The sequence below is a fragment of the Schistocerca serialis genome, chromosome 2 (assembly GCF_023864345.2).
Source record: "Schistocerca serialis cubense isolate TAMUIC-IGC-003099 chromosome 2, iqSchSeri2.2, whole genome shotgun sequence".
Taxonomy (NCBI): domain Eukaryota; kingdom Metazoa; phylum Arthropoda; class Insecta; order Orthoptera; family Acrididae; genus Schistocerca; species Schistocerca serialis.
In genome coordinates, this window is record NC_064639.1 from 1,089,868,443 (window position 1) to 1,089,890,026 (window position 21,584).

Consider the following 21,584-nt stretch of genomic DNA (forward strand, 5'->3'; position numbering starts at 1 on the left):
GTCATTCTTTTTGTCATTGAGAATATCTTCATTTTTATTTATGGCCTTCTGTATTAAATATTCTTTCAGTAGAGTGAGCATTCCCTTCTTTTTGTTGTCGTTGCCCAAGATTGGGAAGTCTGTTTTTAACCCAGTGTGACGGCGATTTTATTTTATTAGATATTCAGCATATGTGAAGTTCATACATCCATTCTTCGGTACTCTTATGTGTTCTTTGTAGCTGATGTTAAAATTTCTTGCAGTCATCTCAAAATATTTAAAGTTGCAGCTGTTACACATTAATTCGTATATACCTGAACTGTTGTATTTAACTTTCTTTTCTGTCACAGCTTCTTTTGTATTGTGCTATTTATCTTGGAGGATATATTAATTTTATGTTTTTTGAAGATGTTACTAATTTTGCGTGTGAGCTGATTGTTGTATGTCGTGGTATGCCATTTTTCGTTGAGAGCTCTGTTTTCTGGCGTGAGTGTGAATTGTGTGTTACTGTCCGCGTATTTTGGGAAATGTTTATCTAAAGAAACAGGGATACAATCACAATAATGTTTGAACAACTAGAGGTCCCAATTTTCTAATTTTTTTTTCGTCTCTGGGGCAGAGCAAAGTGACGTAATGAAAACCACGCAATGAATAATACGGGTGAGTTTTTGGTTTCTTCTTGGGCAGCAAGTTACTTACCAGTTGCTGCAGCAGCCTCTGTGCCCTCTTCGTTAACCTCGATGAAAGCTTTGTGGAATACGTCGTCCACTTTAAGTCGTTTCATGCTAATTCCAGAAAAATTGGCGTCGTCATCATCGAACATGTCAGTCATTCCCAGCTGAAATTGAAACGACGTTTAGCTTAAAACACGATTTTCTTGTACATTGTTTCTTGTTTCCTTAAATAATATATATTATCGAAAATTACAATAACAGTTCTAAGTGCATTCACCAGCTGTGTTGAAAACAGTACTAAGAAATTTCTGACAGTGACAGACTGCTCACTAGAGAATACGTTGAACTTTTGGAAGGGAGACTGAATGAAATTAATACGCTGTTCACCGCTAAATATGTTCCAACTTCTTAGCAGCGCATCTACAGTCCCTCTGAACCACACCTGTTCGTAATTTTTGCACTACCAAAGAGGGCATAAATTGCTCTTAATAATGGCACGCTTAGAACACGAATAATTTGGTTTTTTCTCAAGAAGAGCAGCAGAAATCCTGGTGTTCAGTTTGAACTCCATTGTTCCCTAACTTGAGTAGCAGCAATATTACATACAGAACAGTGCTTCAAATTTATTGTAATTAAGAAAGAACTTATGTCTGGGTATTCGGCGGCTTCCGCGTGCCTGTGCCATGCTGACGGTAGCTAGCGGATAGATACATACATGACACATTGTTCTACCACGACAAATGTGTTCTTACGATGTAGCAGTGCCTAATAGATAGTTACGGCTGCGGCCGAAAGGTGTCAGCATCTTACGGACCATGAAATAATGAAGCCAAAACCAGTATTTAGGAAATGAAACTTTCCCTGCCGTGTATATTACGACTTCAGTTAATTATTGTTGATTCAATATGTTTAGTTATTAGTGTGAATGAAGTTGTGAATGCAAAGTCATATAATAAATAAATACGGAGTATATGTTAGCATGAGAACTGTGTATATACAGTGTGTGAGCAGTATTCTCAGGGTATGGTTTGTAAAAAGCAATTAGTTTATGGAATTGAGGAACATGAAACATTTTAGGATAATTCAGTTATTATCGAGGGATCTATTATGGATTTGTAAATTTGTTCTTTTAATAAACTGCTTATCAAAATACGTAAGTTGTGATTGGTTAAGTGTATAGGACGCGGGGTTGAACGGTGTAATAGTGTTATCGGATCGGCTGTGATGTATCTCAGCTAATCCGAGGACAATACCTTCGCGCGTAGATTGTGCGCCAGAGAATTGTTTTGTGAAGTCTTAAGTTCAGTTCGGAGCTCAGCCTTAAGAAGCGCCCGAAAGAACCTCTGACTAACGTGGTAATGTAGGGAATTAAGCGTTTGTCTTAACTGTGGAGATCCGCAAAGTAACCGCGAGCGAGTGAGAAACACGAACACGCGAAATTCCGATTTTTCTATATAAACTGCGACTTTTGAATTATCCGAAAACCGCGTGGTATGTTATACAAGTTGTGACCGCAAACTGGACATTCATAGTGGTCAATTTATGTAATATTCGAACGAGCATTCAGTCACAAACCCGTTTTGTAATATTTCCGGTAAAGGTTGGGTTAAATACTATAAGCTGGCTATTATGAGTGATTGTAATAGTGTATGTGTATGTGAAGTGCGTGTGTGGGTGGGTGGGTGCGTGTGGGTATGTGTGTCGAAATTGTAACTTCAGACCAGTAAGGACTTGACGGATTCTTGTACCAAACAAGTAACAATATATCGACGCTTTCACCCATTGACTATCTATCCGTTAATAGCTGAGTTAACCCGTAACCTAAAATATTTAATGCGACCTACAGATATAATTGGTGTGGTTGGTTCTACTATAGGTTGTCCAGTCGAGCAACACTGATTTTTTCTAACAGGGAAGGTGTGTGGACTGGACTGAATCAGGAGATATCACCGAAAATTGAGTGGGCATTATCTGTAGGAGAAACAGTTGACTGCCCCGGTGCAGATAAGCGCAATGCATCACTCAGTCACTGGTGTTGCAGAAAATATTTCCAGATGCACATCTGTTAATAGCCACTAGAAAAAAAACAATTGTTCAGTACAGTAGCTCCGTAGCTTTACTTCCGCTTGTTCTCTGTGCGGGCTCGAATTCACTTTTCTCCTCTACGAGTAGACAAGTGCACCATGCATATGGCGGTTTCATTCAACTGACATATATTTGGCAAAATACACGAATCATTGTAACTGAGAATTCCTGTGACACCAACATTCGTCATTTAGTACTTTTGTCGTCACTGACCCGATGGATTTCTTTCTGTGACAGTTTGTGAAAAGAGAATTATAAGGCAATCGCCTGGCCGGTGTTAAAAATTTGCGTTTCCGGATTACGTCAGAGATACGGCTGGTCACATCACCACTTGTGAATGTGTGGCAGAATGTCGATTATCACCTAGCCGGCGCTGCGCTATCAGTAGAGGTCACAACGAAATTCTGTAAGGTATTTTTGCCAGGTGAATAATCCCCAGCGAAACAGACGCAACAATTTCCAAGATATGCATCTTTGTTTTCAGTCTTTTCATTCCCGAACACCCTGCATTTCCCTGTAAGCTATGCAATACTCGTAAGGCTTTCAACAAGAGAAAAGGTGTTCACGTATGGTGACAAGGTTTAATTGCCACAGGTACCTTTACTGACTAGCAGATTCATTGAATCGTATATTTCTGTGTATTATATGAGAGCCACCCAATCCGTTTTCACATATACAGGGTGAATCACCTAAAACGTGAACCACATATACTACAGAAATGTAATGCGCCATTGGTGTGCGGTTTTCACAGAATGGATTGGTAGTCAGGGGCTCGTATTGTTAGCCAATAAACAGATCTGAATAATATTTAGAAATCGTATTATTGTGTAAAACTACACCTTTTTAAGTGGAGCCATCTCTATTGACACTAAGAAACTAAAAGTAGGGTAAATTAGAATGTCAGTGTGTTTGTTGCATATTCTATTGAGAGTCGTTAACGAGATATCTTATTTTGCAAAGTCCCACTCCGACACTTGTACAATACCTATGCTAGCACACACTGACCAACAACACAAGTGCATACATTAGCTATGTTGGTTCTGACCAGTAACGAGACAATTGACCAACTGACCATCACAAGTTGTGTTCAAAATGACTACCGGCAGATGCAACACAAGCTTTCAGTCTCGTAAGGCACGACTGCTACATATGTGCTGCCATTTCAGTGGAGATGTCAGAGCAAGCTCCGGTAATACGTCATTGCATATCATCGGGTGTAGTTGGTACCTCCTTGTAGGCAGTGTCTTTCAGCTTTCCACACAGAAAAACGTCTACAAGCGTCAAATTCAGGGGCCGGCCTTTGTGGCCGAGCGGTTCTAGGCGCTTCAGTCCAAAACCGCGCTGCTGCTACGGTCGCAGGTTCGAATTCTGCCTCGGACATGATGTGTGTGGCGTCCTTAGGTTAGTTGGGTTTAAGTAGTTCTAAGTCTAGGGGACTGATGACCTCAGATGCTAAGTCCCATAGTGCTTAGAGCCATTTGAACATTTTTTTCAAATTCGGGGGATGGGACGGCCAAGGTACAGGTCCTCTGCGTCCAATCCAGCGATATGGAAACAATTCGTGAAGACGTGCTGTAGTACTTCGTGCACTATGGGCTGGACAGCCATCATGTTGGTACAACAGGTTCCTCCTAGCCGGCAGAGGAACGTCTTTTAGCATCCGTGGAAGATTGTCTGGTAGGGTGCTGTGATACTTGTGCGCGTTCAGTGTTCCGTCTATGAAAAAAGGATCTATAAGCTGATGGTTCACTACCCCACACAACACGTCTACACTCCATAGATGCTGACGTTCCACCTGACGAACCCAAAGGGGATTGTCAACAGAACAATAGTGCGTGTTCAGGGGGTTAACCTGGCCATGATTGGTAAATGAGGTTTCATAACTAAACACGATGCAAGATACATCTGAAGTAACCTGTAGTGGTGCCCATGTACAGAAGTTATCTCGGTTCTCATAATCGTTTCCACGCAGCTCTTGATGGAGAGCGATGTGGCAGGGTTGGAACCTATCTGGATGGAGAATACGCGTCACTTCCTCGTGCAGTTGCGCGGGAGCTAACGTGCGGATCGACTGTAACAGCAGCAAGAACACTAATTTGCCCCTCTTCTGTCATCACTTGTTTCCTTCTGTTACGTTGGCTAGGTGTTACACTACCACTTTCACGTAATTGTTTGAAGAGGTTGATAAATACACTACTGGCCATTAAAATTGCTACACCACGAAGATGTCATGCTACAGACGTGAAATTTAACCGACAGGAAGAAGATTCTGTGATTTGCAAATGATTAGCTTTTCAGAGCGTTGACACAAGGTTGGCGCCGGTGGCGACACCTACAACGTGCTGACATGAGGAAAGTTTCCAACCGATTTCTCATACACAAACAGCAGTTGACCGGCGTTGCCTGGTCAAACGTTGTTGTGATGCCTCGTGAAAGGAGGAGAAATGCGTACCATCAAATGGTTCAAATGGCTCTGAGCACTATGCGACTTAACTTCTGAGGTCATCAGTCGCCTAGAACTTAGAACTAATTAAACCTAACTAACCTAAGGACATCACACACATCCATGCCCGAGGCAGGATTCGAACCTGCGACCGGAGCGGTCGCTCGGCTACAGACCGTAGCGCCTAGAACCGTACGGCCACTCTGGCCGGCTGTACCATCACGTTTCCGACTTTGATAAAGGTCGGATTGTAGCCTATCGCGATTGCAGTTTATCGTATCGCGACATTGCTGCTCGCGTTGGCCGAGATCCAATGACTGTTAGCAGAATATGGAATCGGTGGGTTCAGGAGCGTAATACGGAACGCCGTGCTGGATCCCAACGGCCTCGTATCACTAGCAGTCGGGATGGCAGGCATCTTATCCGCATGGCTGTAACGGATCGTGCAGCCACGTCTCGAAAACTGAGTCAACAGATGGGGACGTTTGCAAGACAACAATCATCTGCACGAACAGTTCGACGATGTTTGCAGCAGCATGGACTATCAGCTCGGAGACCATGGCTGCGGTTACCCTTGACGCTGCATCACAGACAGGAGCGCCTGCGATGGTGTACTCAACGACGAACCTGGGTGCACGAATGGCAAAACGTCATTTTTTCGGATGAATCCAGGTTCCGTTTACAGCATCATGATGGTCGCATCCGTGTTTGGCGACATCGTGGTGAACGCACATTGGAAGCGTGTATTCGTCATTGCCATACTGGCGTATCACCCGGCGTGATGGTATGGGGTGCCATTGGTTATACGTCTCGGTCACCTCTTGTTCGCACTGACGGCACTATGAACAGTGGACCTTACATTTCACATGTGTTACGACCCGTGGTTCTACCCTTCATTCGATCTCTGCGAAACCCTACATTTCAGCAGGATAGTGCACGACCGCATGTTGCAGGTCCTGTGCGGGCCTTTCTGGATACAGAAAACGTTCGACTGCTGCCCTGGCCAGCACATTCTCCAGATCTCTCACCAGTTGTAAACGTCTGGTCAATGGTGTCCGAGCAACTGGCTCGTCACAATACGCCAGTCACTATTCTTGATGAACTGTGGTATCGTGTTGAAGCTGCATGGGCAGCTGTACCTGTACACGCCATCCAAGCTCTGTTTGACTCAATGCCCAGGCGTATCAAGGCCGTTATTACGGCCAGAGATGGTTGATCTGGGTACTGATTTCTCAGGATCTATGCACCCAAATTGCGTTAAAATGTAATCACATGTCAGTTCTAGTATAATATATTTGCCCAATGAATACCCGTTTGTCATCTGCATTTCTTCTTGGTGTAGCAATTGTAATAGCCAGTAGTGTAATTGCCTAGATGGTTGGCGTCCGTTGAGATATCCTTCCGCATACACCGTACAAGAACGAACTGCATTCTTCCTACACTCCTCATATACCATGAGCAAATCGGCTATTTCTGGACTGGTGAATCCAATGGTCCACTAACGACCTACTGCGTGGATGTCACTCACTAACTGACTAGCAAGTCGCATTGCAAAATGTATGAATTCCTAAGGGGTCAAACTGCTGAGGGCATCGGTCCCTAGACTTACGTACTACTTAAACTAACTTATGTTAAGAACAACACACACACCCATACCCGAGGGAGGACTCGAGCCTCCGGCGGGAGGGGCTGCGCAGTTCGTGGCATGGCGCCTCGAACCGCGCGGCAACTTCGCGCGGCTCGCATTGCACTCTAAGCAAACATAACAACATCGTGCCTAGTAACTATGCAGGTTGAATGGCACTAACAAGCATCGGTGTGGAAACTTTTCCAAATACAATGCCTCGTAAACGACTCGCACTAGAATCCTGCAACCGACACCACTGACGTTCTAATTTACCCTACTTTCACGTTATTAACGGCAATAGGCGTTCTTCCATTTAAAAAAGTGTATGTTTTGCAGAAAATATACGCTTCGTAAGTCGTATTACAATCTGCTTATTGGCTAACAATACGAGCGCCTACCATCGACCCATTCTGTGAAAACCGCACATCAATAGCACATTCTCTTTCTGCAATATCTGCAATGCACGTTTAAGGTGATTCACCCGGTATATGAATATTTTTTGTGGTTTACGCTGGCAACTACTTTAATCTGAGCCTCAATATTTGTTTGTGAATGAACATGCTTCTTCCCTGTCGTCAACTGTGAAAAATAAAGTATGACTGTGGAGCTTCTACAGTGTAACACTGTTAATAAATTTTAAATTCTGCCGGTTTCAAATTGAGGGTATGTAAAAAATAGATGTTAATCGTGTGAGTGAATTGCAGTGTACAGCCGAAAGAAGGCAGCTCTGTCACATCAACTGATTGAATGTAAGATCCCTGTAAGCATTTTAAAGACATTTAAAATTATATGGCTGTCAGTGAAGAGTCCCGGGAGCCAAGGGATCGAATGTATGTAGATGGGAATATTTTATTTGTCGTTCCTCATCAGAGAGCAATACGGGGCTCTGTACTATTGAGGCGCTGCCTGTGGGAGAATCCAGACACCGCCGTAAGCAGCGTTCCCATTGCGTCCCGTAGGCAAGACGTCTGGCCATTGGCCTGCACTAAAAGGGACCGGCTTTGCAGCTCACAGCAGGTATGGACACCATGGTCGCCATCGATCGCGTCACCTGCTGTGTCGGTATCGACATACGTGAGCTACACACCTGAAACAACCCATCAACTTTGCTCTGTATACCCATTAATAAACACGCTTAATTTACACGTAGAATAAATCTTGATTTTTGAGATTTAATTTTTATTGATCGAATTGGGGGAATAAGGAGGAGGACGTACAAGAGCAGTTGCACGTATTGGAACGGACAGTACAAGAATATGGGATGAAATTTAGTATAAGTAAGAGTGAGATGATTATCGTAACAAGAAAGAAGTAGAGAGGAACAACTGGAATAACAATTTGTGGGGAACGATTGAAGAGAGTGGAGAGTCTCAAGTACCTAGGAAGCCTGATACAGGAAGATGGAAAAAACGACAGAGAAATAAACGAGCGGGGGAGAAAAGCAGAATCATTTCGGAAGAGTGTCAGAAGCCTTATATGCAGCAAGGATGTACCCCAAATCAGTAAAAAGATTATAACCCGGTCATATTATGTCCCGATCCTGACATATGCAATCAGAAACCTGGGTTATGAAAGGAAGAGAGAAAAGCAAAGTACAAGCTAGTTAGATGAAATTCTTGAAAAACAGTATTGGAGTGACAAAGATAGACAGGTTAAGAAATGAGAGGATCAGAGAGTTAATGAAGGTGGAACCATTACAGGAGGAGACAGAGTAATCAAGGCTGAGATGGCATGGACACGTTAAGAGAATGGAGGAGAAAAGCATACCCAGGAGGATACACGAGACGAAGTTGGAAGGAAAGAGACCAAGAGGAAGACCGAGACAGATGGCTGGAAGGAGTAGAGGAATGCGTCCAGAAGAAAGAAGAAGACTGGACCAAGGTGAAGATGGAGAGATGGTGGCAAGACAGAAGACGATGGAGGGGTCTATGTTCCATACAGAATCGGCCAGAGGCTGGAAACTGTCTCAACTGATGATGATGAATTTCTGTTGATAGTAAATTTTCCATGCAATATATAATAAGAGCCGAGAAACTAATTTGTATGTTGGCGTGGGACTGATGACCTCGCCGTTTACTCCCATAATCCCCTCAATGACACTGATGACCTCGCTGTCTGGTCTCCTCCCCCACACCAGCTCAACCAATCCCCTCAATCAATTAATCAGTCAGTCATCATATTGGCTTGTCATGACTATGAGCCATCGCCACACAGCCAAAACAGCACTGCCGATGGCCTACCACTTGACCCCTGCAGAAGGCCAGCGGCTGTAGGCGAGGGTTCGCCTAATTTCAACGGCTAGCGCCAGATGATCCCAATCGGCGCATGCACCGCTACTTTCTTTGGGGGAGAATGTCGCACTACATTTTGCTTCCGCAAACACATCGCGCCGCCAATAGGAGTCCTGTGAGCGTCCAACACCAACGTATTTTGGGTCGCGATGGTGGCGCCACAAGCAGCGTCATCGCAGTCAGCTTCTTGACGCCCAACGACCAAACAGCCACTCATCTCCAGACGCTCCATCTAGCGCTCCTCAAATGATCAAATGTGTGTGAATTCCTAAGGGACCAAATTGCTGAAGTCATCGGTCCCTAGACTCACACACTACTTAAACTAACTTATGCTAAGAACAACACATCCCCATGCCCGAGGGAGGACTCGAACCTCCGGCGGGAGGGGCCCCGCAGTCCATGACATGACGCCTCAAACCACGCGGCCACTCCGCGCGGCCCGTTCCTCATGAGCCCACTTTTCCAGGGCGCCGTTCTGTTGGAAGTGCTGCGCCTTATCAGAATTTGATTTTGGCCGAACGGATCGGTGGACTGTCTCAATCAGTTGTACTAGTGAACATTAGGTTTACAAAGGCACTTAACTGCGGACTTTAGTTTTTGGCAGTATTATTCAGACTTCTCCTTATACAAGGAGCAAGGTTATATTTCCTTGAACAAGCCTAAGGCTTCTATTGGATCATCATCATCATCATCATCATTTAAGACTGATAATGCCTTTCAGCGTTCAGTCTGGAGCATAGCCCCCTTCTAACATTCCTCCATGATCCCCTATTCAGTGCTAACATTGGTGCCTCTTCTGATGTTAAGCCTATTACTTCAAAATCATTCTTAACCGAAACCAGGTACCTTCTCCTTGGTCTACCCCGACTCCTCCTACCCTCTATTGCTGAACGCATGAGTCTCTTGGGTAACCTTTCTTCTCTCATGCGTGTAACAAGACCCCACCATCTAAGCCTGTTCGTCCTGACTGCTACATCTATAGAGTTCATTCCCAGTTTTTCTTTGATTACCTCATTGTGGACACCCTCCTGCCATTGTTCCCATTTACTAGTACCTGCAATCATCCTAGCTACTTTCATATCCGTAACCTCAACCTTATTGATAAGGTAACCTGAATCCACCCAGCTTTGGGTCCCATACAACAAAGTCGGTCGAAAGATTGAACGGTGCACAGATAGCTTAGTGTTGGTACTGACTTCCTTCATGCAGAAGAGAGTAGATCGTAGTTGAGCGCTCACTGCATTAGCTTTGCTACATCTCGCTTCCTGGTCTTTCACTATCTTGCCATCCTGTGAGAATATGCATCCTAAGTACTTGAAACCGTCCACCTGTTCTTACTTTGTTCCTCCTATTTGGCGCTCAATCCGTTTATATCTCTTTCCCACTGACATTACTTTCGTTTTGGAGATGCTAATCTTCATACCATAGGCCTTACATTTCTGATCTAGCTCTGAAATATTACTTTGCAAACTTTCAATCGAATCTGCCATCACAACTAAGTCATCGCATATGCGAGACTGCTTATTTTGTGTTCACATATCTTAATCTCACCCAACCAGTCTATTGTTTTCAACATATGATCCATAAATAATATGAACAACAGTGGAGACAGGTTCTATTGGATGTCTTTACTAATAGACTGCCTACTGGGCAGTGATTTGCATCTGAAGTAGTGATCCAAGAATTAGCTAACTACCGAGCGGGGTGGCGCAGTGGTTAGACACTGGACTCGCATTCGGGAGGACGACGGTTCAATCCCGCGTCCGGCCATCCCGATTTAGGTTTTCCCTAAATCGCTCCAGGCAAATGCCGGGATGGTTCCTCTGAAAGGGCACGGCCGACTTCCTTCCCCATCCTTCCCTAATCCGATGAGACCGATGACCACGCTGTCTGGTCTCCTTCCCCAAAACCAACCAACCAATTAGCTAACTGCAATAATTGGATACGACAATTTCTTTTCATTTACAAATTTCCAGAAGAGGGATTTTTCTCTGCTCCATTTTCAACTTTTTTTGTTTTTGGTGCAGTGATAAGCTTTTACTTACCAGTTTGTACCTCAAATATTCAGAACTGAAACTTAGGAGTAAAATGTGTTGTGTCTGACGGAGACAGCCTTGCAAAGGAGGTGGAACACCTACAACCAGTGTTCAAAGGTAATGGATATTATCCACATCAGTTCAGAACCGTTTTAAGGAAGAAGAAAAGTGACCACCCACAAGATCAGGAGGAGAAAGAGTGGTTCAAGCACAGGGCGTTCCTCCCGTACGACGGCAATACTTCATCGCAGTTGGGCAGGCCAATGGCTGAAAGAAACGAAGTCATCGTTGTTGGTATCAGTAATCCCGACTTTACTGTTATACCACAAATTTTGCATTCAGTGTAGCTCGGTTCACTCTTTTTTCTGGCAGTGTTAATTGTACGTTAACAGTGGTACACTACCGGATGGACAGTTTTACTGATGAAGAATGGCCGACATGAATGTTGCGCGTGGGTCCACTGTCTGCAAAGGAAGTCCTTCACGAAGACGCTGATTGTTCCCGCAACGGTGACAACCGCAAAGTACAGGTGTTTCGTTCGAGATTTCTTGCACTACGTTGTATGCTTTGTTGATTGTGTATTACAGGTTGTTTCCGTGTTCGAAGTTATTTTAATAGAAACAAAGATATTGGGAAACCAGACCGATTACACTGTAGTCACATTACCACTCAGCACCGTGCCAATGGATACCGCAAACTAAATTAAAGAAATACAGCAGCACATCTTAAGAAAATTTTTGGTGGCGGTCGACTGTGCCCTGTATATACAGCTGCTGTTACCTTGTCACAAAGCGACTTCTCTCTGTAAAGTGCTGCCGTACCTGAACCATAACACCCTCATTGATGACGCGCAGCCACTCAAAGCGCTATTCACCACACATATATTCATGTGTTTTCCATTACTTCGATTAAAGAATGTGAAGCATATGACGCCAAAAATTATTTCACGACCTTTGGTAACTAACGAGTCTGCGAATTTCATATATAATTTGTGTGCGATTCAATGGCGACTACGAGGCGGTAAATACGTACCGATGATACCTGTACATATGTGTAGAGGTATTTTTGCATTATTTTGGTCATTACCAATTTGCTTCAAAAAGTTATTAACTACTGCCAAGATAACGATTTCCGTTAAAAGCAAGTCTTTCTAGCAATTTAAACGCTTACCATGCCATGTGAAGTTGGTTCAGGTGTCGCTAGTGCCTGGCAACGTACCAGAGTGGTCCTCATTTTAAGTGCTGCAAAATACACAGGTTTACCATAAAATGTGGTGCACTTTGATGTCTCTAGTGTATACCATTGGAGCCTGGAGTTTACTTTACGAGCTGAGGGTCAAAATATCACATAATGAGAGCAGTGGCTCTCGCTTTATGACTGCCAGGAAGTAGTAAACACGCCATTCTGCGATGGACATAGTTAGCTTTCAGGCCACGTGGACCAGTAGTTCAGACGCCATGTTGTTGCAGCGTTCATGAGTGCTGAATCCACACAAGTATGAGGATCACTGCCGGTTTTCGCCAAGCAGCCTGTTTTGCTATCTTGTTGCTCGCTCGTCGCATTTCGATTAGCAAATATTACGATAAAAGTTCGAAAATATGGCTGCAACCAAGCTATACAATCATCCATGGTGCCGTTCTTGTGACAGTAAACTTTCTACTATTGTGGTAGCATCATTTGACAGAATCTTTCGCTCGCCTTCATTTTCTTGTGCGTAACAATAATCCTTGTTTGTGGTTTTCAACTGTTGACTAAACAGTGACTGACGGTGTAATAACGTGAAACTTCCTGCAGGTTAAAACTGTGTGCCGGACCGAATTCGAACTCGGGACCTTTGCATTTCGCGGGCAAGTGCTCTACCATCTGAGCTACCCAAGCACGACTCACGAACCGTCCCCACAGCTTCAATTCTGCCAGTACCTCGTCTCCTACCTTTCCCCAGGCTGTGGCTAAGCCATGTCTCCGCAATATCCTTTCTTCCAGGACTGCTAGTTCTGCAAAGTTCGCGGAAGAGATTCTGTGAGGTTTGGAAGGCAGGAGACGAGGTACTGGCAGAATTGAAGCTATGGGGAGGGGTCGTGCGTCGTGCTTGGGTAGCTCATATGGAAGATCACTCGCCCGCGAAATGCAAAGGTCCCGAGTTCGAGTCTCCGACCGGCACACAGTTATAATCTGCCAAGGAAGTTTCATATCAGCGCACACTCCAAGGCAGAGTCAAAATCTCATTCTGGTGTAATAACGTGTTAAGTTAATAGTTTAAGCAAGCTTTTTCACTTATTTCAGTGCTACCACATTCATTAGCTGAACTTCTTCCCTGCGGCTATGCCCACGTAAACTCGTTACAAATTTGGGAAATGTCGTTATGACCGCCTTGAGTTGCTGGTAAAATTCTTTATTTATACAACCAGTTTCAGTCGTATGGCCGTAATCACGTTCATAAAAATATTCACAGCATCACGTTAGGCGCCGGCCGGAGTGGCCGAGCGGTTCTAGGCGCTACGGTCTGGAACCGCGCGACCGCTGCGGTCGCAGGTTCGAATCCTGCCTCGGGCATGGATGTGTGTGATGTCCTTAGGTTAGTTAGATTTAATTAGTTATAAGATCTAGGGGACTGATAACCTCAGAAGTTAAGTCCCATAGTGCTCAGAGCCATTTTTTGTAACCATCACGTTAGGCGAAATATAAAATCACTATCATCGGATGATAAAACATTGAATCAGTTCACAGCGTTAACGCTGATTACAGTTGTAACACGAATGCGTATACTACCTAGCACAGTTTTTATAGATTGACGATTTAATTTATGTTACGATATGTTAACTGTACAATTCATCGTTTTATCGTCTGACGGTAACGATTTTATATTTCGGCTAACGTTACGCTGTTGATATTTTTAAAACCTGCTGATAATAAGACGACTGAAATTGCTTGCATAAATAAACTATTTCACCAGTATATCAGGACGGTAATGCGACGTTTTTCAAATATATAAGAGCTATTGTGCACCACCACCAGAAAATACTTGTTATAGACCTTCAGGGATGAGTCGAAAGTCATAAGCGAAAATCGTTCTGGTATCTGTGACAGTGCAATACATGTACAGGTACTGTCGTTGCTGTATGATAGGCAATTTTCAGAGGTGGAAGTATGGACCAAAACAAAAAAATAATGTGCAGTAAATATTGGCTCTAAAGTGCATACCTCAAGATCATCTTCGCTAGCGTGAAATGCGTCTCCTCCAGTGAGCAAGTGCCCAAAGCTTTTAAGATACGCATTTTAGAGCCCATATTTATTGTACATTTTCTTTTTGTTTTGGTGTATACTACCTCACCCAATAATATGGAAACCAAAGAGCTTGCAGTAAAAGAGATGTGGTTCGCAGTATCGATGATAAACATGTGAGAGCACTTAAGGTATGCGTAATATATATATATATATATATATATATATATATATATATATATATATATATATACAGGGTCAGTCACCTAACGTTACCGCTGGATATATTTCGTAAACCGCATCAAATACTGACGAATCGATTCCACAGACCGAACGTGAGGAGAGGGGCTAGTGTAATTGGTTAATACAAACCATAAAAAAATGCACGGAAGTATGTTTTTTAACACAAACCTACGTTTTTTTAGATGGAACCCCGTGAGTTTTATTAGCTCATCTGAACATATTAACAAATACGTAATCAGTGCCGTTTGTTGCATTGTAAAATGTTAATTACATCCGGAGATATTGTAACCTAAAGCTGACGCTTGAATACCACTGCTCCGCTGTTCGATCGTGTGTATCGGAGAGCACTGCAACATACATCGCGTTTCTACAGAATGATCTGCCAACGTTGCTCGAAAATGTCCCACTGGAAACGCGTCGACGTATGTGGTATCAGCATGATGGTGCACCTGCACATTCCGCAATTAACACTAGGCTGACCCTTGACAGGATGTTCGACGGGCGTTTCATAGGATTTGGAGGCCGCATACATTGGCCAGCCCGTTCTCCTGATCTTACACCTCTGGACCTCTTTCTGCGGGGTACGTTAAAGGAGAATGTGTACCATGATGTGCCTACAACCCCAGAGGATATGAAACAACGTATTGTGGCAGCCTGCGGCAACATTACACCAGATGTACTGCGGCGTGTACGACATTCATTACGCCATAGATTGCAATTGTGTGCAGCAAATGATGGCCACCACATTGAACAGCTATTGGCCTGACATGTCGGGACACACTCTATTCCACTCCGTAATTGAAAACGGAAACCACGTGTATACGTGTACCTCACCCCTCATGGTAATGTACATGTGCGTCAGTGAAAAAGACCAATAAAAAGGTGTTAGAATGTGGACGTAATGTGCTGTTCCAGTCTCTTCTGTACCTAAGGTCCATCACCGTTCCCTTTGGATCCCTACGTAATTCGGTGCTCTCCGATACACACGATCGAACAGCGGAGGAGTGGTATTCAAGCGTCAACTTTAGGTTACAATATCTCCGGATGTAATTAACATTTTACAATGCAACAAACGGCACTGATTACGTATTTGTTTATATGTTCAGATGTGCTAACAAAACTAACGGGGTTCCATTTAAAAAAACCTAGGTTTGTGTTAAAAAACATACTTCCGTGCATTTTTGTATGGTTTGTATTAAACAATTACACTAGCCCCTCTCCTCACGTTCGGTCTGTGGAATCGGTTCGTCAGTATTTGATGTAGTTTACGAAATATATCCAGCGGTAACGTTAGGTGGCTCACCATATATATATATATATATATATATATATATATATATATATATATATATATATATATATCGGGTATAAAACCCGGGGCTTCGAATGCGGACAAGTATGTCATGTACATTGAATATATATACAGTATATATGATTCTGTCGTGTTTCATACCATACAAGTCTAAAGCGGGAATTAAATTTATCTTTGGTACTCAGCCGTGTGGTCCTGAAACATATTGACAGAATAATTGGCTCACTGCAGTACTCATTCTCTCGATCAGATCAGACAAGCATGGGTAGCACGGTAACAACTTGATATTCCACGTATTCGTGTCCTTTATCGCAGACCTACCTTGAAACCTCCCAACCATGTAACAGCGTCCCAATCCCAACTATGTGACACCCACGGGTTTTGACAAGCATAGCTCCCTAGCGTCAGTGGTGGTCAACCTAAAGTTTCCGAAAAAGTGCGCGCAAGTGTCTGGAAGAGTTGAAGCAGATTCCACGTGGTATCTGCCTCAACTCGATGCTTCCGCACGTTTACAAAACTTAGTGCGAGTTGTTCGTGTGTTAAAATGATTAATACAGACTCCTCTGACTTCACCATACTTAGTGTCCTGAGAAACCTGATAAGTTTGTATGCTCATCTCTACAATATCAGCCACAAAATCCGAAGTTTGGCAATTTGAATTGATCGTTCGCTCAGGTATTGTTGCCGTTTATAAAGAAATTAGATGTTGGGTACTTTTCCAATTCTTTGACATTTAGGTGACGTATCTTTGTGTTCATTACTACCGTAATGGCTTTTTGTGTGTAGAACAAAGGCGGATAGTCGGCAATATAAAAAATTTTCACCAGAATTGCTGGAAAAGATCTTGGATTGCGTGAAGAGTGAGAAGATCACAGCTCACCAAGCTAATAAAGGGTATAGAATACATCGAAATGTGATTCATGAAAGGATGAAACTGAAAAAGGAAAAACGATCTTTGACCTCTCACAACCTTGGCAGTCAAGGAGGACTATCAGAGCTTGAAGAGAATATAATCTGTGGCCATGTAATCGCTCTTACCATCTGTGGTTTTCCAATTGATACATTCGAACTGCAGCTGATTGTGAAGCATTATTTAACACGAGCTGGTCGCACTGTTCCTGAGATCAAGGATAATCTGACAGAAGAAATTGGGATGACATGTTTTTGGGAAGACATGGGAAGTTGAGGGTGAGAGTGTCAGAGAGCATTTCGCGATACAGAACAAGGATCAATGCTGAATGTGTTTTTCGATGATCTGGAAACTGAATAGCAGGGCGTCTCTGCAGGGAGTATTTGAAGTTATGACGAATGAGACTTAACAGACGAACTAGCTTCTACGAAAGTCACAGCAAAAAGAGGTTGCAAGTACGCAGAAATTATTAAAAATGCTACTACAGTGTGAATCTGTATAATGATGTGTAGCAGTGCGACGAGAGAACTGGCCCCATTTTATCTGACTTACAACGCTGAAAATGTTAATCCTGGGTTAAAGTAGGGGGGAGGGGAGAGGTACTACGAACACGCTACAGTCGGTCAAAGAGCGGGTGATTTGACATGCGGACGCTAGAAGATTGGTCTGAGTCCAGTTTGTTGATTATTTTAAGGAAACAGTTTGGAAATGAAGTGATTTTCCTTGTTCAGTTCCCGTTCTTTTACGTGAGTATGTGTGTTTGTACCTGTTCTTACAAGAATCAAGATTTGTTTTTAAGATTCCTATCAGAAAGTTTATTTTTGGATGTGTTGTGCGCTAAAATTTAACTGTTTTTAGGAACTGGAATGCGTTAATTCCGATAAACGCACTACAACAATGTGACACATCCACTGTGAATGATTTTTCCCCGTGAGATGAGGGGTGTCACATAGCTGAGTGACTTGCGCTCTCAATCAAGTAACACACACACAAGAAATTCATCCATCCCCTCCTATAAGAGATATATCTTTTAAAAAGACAGAATTCAAAAGAAGAGGCGTGTGGTGTCACCGCCAGACACCACACTTGCTAGGTGGTAGCCTTTAAATCGGCCGCGGTCCGCTAGTATACGTCGGACGCGCGTGTCGCCACTATCAGTGATTGCAGACCGAGCGCCGCCACACGGCAGGTCTAGAGAGACTTCCTAGCACTCGTCCCAGTTGTACAGCCGACTTTGCTAGCGATGGTTCACTGACAAATTACGCTCTCATTTGCCGAGACGATAGTTAGCATAGCCTTCAGCTACGTCATTTGCTACGACCTAGCAAGGCGCCATTATCAATTGCTATTTATCTTGTGATGCATGTACCGTCAGACCGATGTTCACCAATTATGGATTAAAGTTAAGTATTCCAGCAGCTACGTACTTTTCTTGATAGTATAATTACTTTACCTGTTCCAGACCTCACGCCAGCCTGCGTGAGCTTAAACGCGTGGCTTTCGGCTTCCTCCAAACCCCGTGGATTGGCTCCTGCCAATTCACAACAAGGCGTGTAGCTATGTTGAGTAAAATCCTCAGCCTTGAACATGAAATATTACGGGAGTTACGTACAAAATACCTAAAAAAGTGTCACAGTGTTGGGGAATTCTGTGGCGTCATTGCAGCTGATGGGAGAGCTATTCCAGCACAATGGCGATAGCGCCAGTGGTCGTCAAATGTCAACGACGGTAACGACGTCCTGAATGCGTTTCTTTTCAATTTTATTTGGCCTTTGTTGCTGCTGCACCATACTTCGAGTCCTGTATGATACACACAATCTCTTTGGCCTCTCTCAACAGAGGGCATAGCTTGTTTTGGCGGTGTTGGGTACTTACCGTCTGCATAGCATATTTCAGCCTAGTTTTCTCTCTGTTACAGATCATTTGCGCCATTGATTGGATCATTATGTTAGGTTGTGGTTAAAAGTATAGCACTTATTTCCACAAAAGAGAGAAATAGTCACCCTCTTGGTAGTTCTGTTTAAGTTTTCGTCCTAACAGTTCATAGGGGCTTCCTTTTATAGCCAGAAAAGAGTTGCGGAACTCCGTAGAATAAAAAGGGATTATACTATTCGCACGCTGAAAACAAGGGATGTCCATACCTCGTACGTTGAACAGCATTGCTGAAAGATTTTACTAATGTTACAAGCAGTATACCGACCCTCCATATTAAAGAGCGTAGTGTTGCACGAAAAATGTGCTTGAGCAAAGGCGATCACATAGCATATTAACGTTCCACAGATTAAATTAAGATCAACAAAGGAGAAGAAAATATAATTCTCATACCACTGACAAAATTTATCGAGTTCACAATAATTGAAATACTGGCGTCAACTGTTATCGAAATAATTATTGACATCTGTTCATATGGATATGCCGTTCACCAAATCGAATATTTTCCTAAGGAATGTTAAGTTGTCGGTTCTTACTGCATCATAGAACCCTGCTCCTTATTATCAAATTTAAATTCATGTGGCTAACGATGCCGGTTAGTACAACAATTGAGAAATACAGCATTTTCATGGAAGTAAAAACTGTAACACGTCAAAAATCGCCCTCCTTCAGTATTATTTCTAGGTACCAGAATTACACTTACTTTCCTGAGTGCTCCTGTAAGTCCTGCTTCGTACTCCATTTTGAATTTAGGTAAATATACATGTACCTCGGCCACGTACATTCTGGAAATTATTTCTTGAAGAGATACATTCGTAAGATTCTTCTCGACGTCTGGTAGGCCATTTAATTCTCTGGGTAAAATTATCAACATACTTATTCTGTTACCCTGATGTAAGAAATAAGATCAAAAATCACAATTAAACTGATATTACATAAACTGGGCAGCAGAGCAATCAACTAGAGACTACAAAAATATGAGGGCTATCCGTTTATTCAGGTCCGAAATATAAACCACAGTGAAAATCCGCAGAAGCTTCGCACTGATAGGTTGGGCAGTGTCTGTAGAGTTCATGTCGATTGCGTCACCTTCCTCTTTTCAGTTTTAAGCCCACAGTGAGCACGTGAAGATGCCTAGAAAATAGTGTCTCTTGCCAAGTATGACTGCCTGCTGACAGATTTCGCCTGATTTCATGCACCCCACAAAATATAACTGTCATTCATCTCCTTCTTCGTGATAACTCTCGGCCGCTTACCGCAAAGGCAATAAAGAGCTCACGTGAACCGCTGGCTACGAAGACAATATTTTGACACAGAACAACGAGCTGCAGACCAGCGAAGACAATTGGTGTAAAGCACAGGAGGCTGCCTTTTATGACAAGGATATTGGAAACTTGACTACGCTACGACAGAACGTCTAACTCGGAAAGGCAACTGTATAAAGTAGTAGCTGGAAGGTAGAGCTAACTGTTGCAAATGAAAAAAAAAATTGATTTTCATTATGGCCTCCATTTTGCAACCGATCGGACCTTAATAAATGAATGCCCTCGTACCTTGTGAAACATTGTATGGAACTGTGTAACTAAATTCCTATTTCACTGTTTCATGCTGTAACAAATATGTAGACAAGGAATCATTTAAAATTCAAGGGGCTTATGAGATTAGTACATTAATTATTCTCACCATAAAAACATGGATGTTAGCTCTGTATGACAATTATTATGAAATGAAGCAGTAGTATTTTTTTCAATATTACTGTGTGTATAACATGAAAAGTATTAAAATGTTGGTGGCTGGCTTAATAGCTATGCAAAATATCGTTACTTTAGACTTCATTACTTGTTAATAGTATAATACATTATATTCATACTGATTGTTAAAACAAGGATAAATTCTTATTCTCATCTAATTAGTTACGATATGGACAAAATATAACGTCTTTTATTATTCGTTTTATTGCTTAAACCTACGTGAAACTGATTTAATAGAAAAATTTGTCTTGGTGTTGTTCTAAAACAAACATACAACGATGTTATTTCCAGAATGAGATTTTCACTCTGCAGCGGAGTGTGCGCTGATATGAAACTTCCTGGCAGATTAAAACTGTGTGCGGACCGAGACTAGAACTCGGGACCTTTGCCTTTCGTGGGCAAGTGCTCTACCGCACAGTTTTAATCTGCGAGGAAGTTTCAACGATGTTATTTCTTGCAAAAAACGCAATACAAGCTAATCAAGACATAAGAATCTCATTACTGTATGTTTTCTCGATTTGCATATTAAAATAATGTACCAGACCGCATCGTCATAATTTTAAAATGTGCCAACGTTTCGGCCAGCGTTGCAGCTAGCCTTCATCAGGGCCTTACGTTAACTGCTAAATGAACACACTTGGATTCCTTAAATAGCTGCACGAGAAAACCGTGTCGTTACTTGATTGGCTGTACTAGGAGGAGGAGGAGGGGTGAAAGGTATGCTTTATTGGTGTTTCCTTTATTATCTGTCATTGGCTGAAATAGCTGTTTTCTATTGGTCTTTATATTAATCCACCCCATTGGAGGAGACGGACGAATAGCGAACAGGTGATGGCTGTGACGTCACACTGTTTCCATGCTGTCCAGAAGCCGGCTGCGGCGTGCCGTTGCTTTGTGTGCTCGCGACCACTACTGCGGCTCTCCGCGTGTCTGCATGGGCCGCCACGGCTCTGCCGCCGCTCCGTAGCCCTGCTATTGCAGGCAGCCAAGACCTCGGAAGCTTGTACCCGTCCTCTCTATTCATGTTGGCGGGTCTTTTGGCTATTTCTATCGCCTCTCTAATCTTTCTTTTGAAAGTG

General features: G+C 43.0%; 1 protein-coding gene across 2 annotated transcripts in view; it reads right to left on the reverse strand.

Moving 5' to 3' along the window:
* Window positions 1-21,584, reverse strand: part of LOC126458540 (serpin B8-like) — a 206,324-nt gene that overhangs the window by 152,724 nt on the left and 32,016 nt on the right. The window contains exons 6-7 of one of the 2 annotated variants that reach the window (XM_050095654.1): window positions 19,458-19,643; window positions 679-817 (exon numbers count right to left, since the gene is read on the reverse strand). The exons of the other annotated variant lie outside the window; for it this stretch is intronic. Of the exons in view, the coding sequence (XP_049951611.1) occupies window positions 679-817; window positions 19,458-19,643 (325 nt within the window). The remainder of the gene's footprint in view (window positions 1-678; window positions 818-19,457; window positions 19,644-21,584) is intronic. 2 annotated transcript variants of the gene reach the window in all.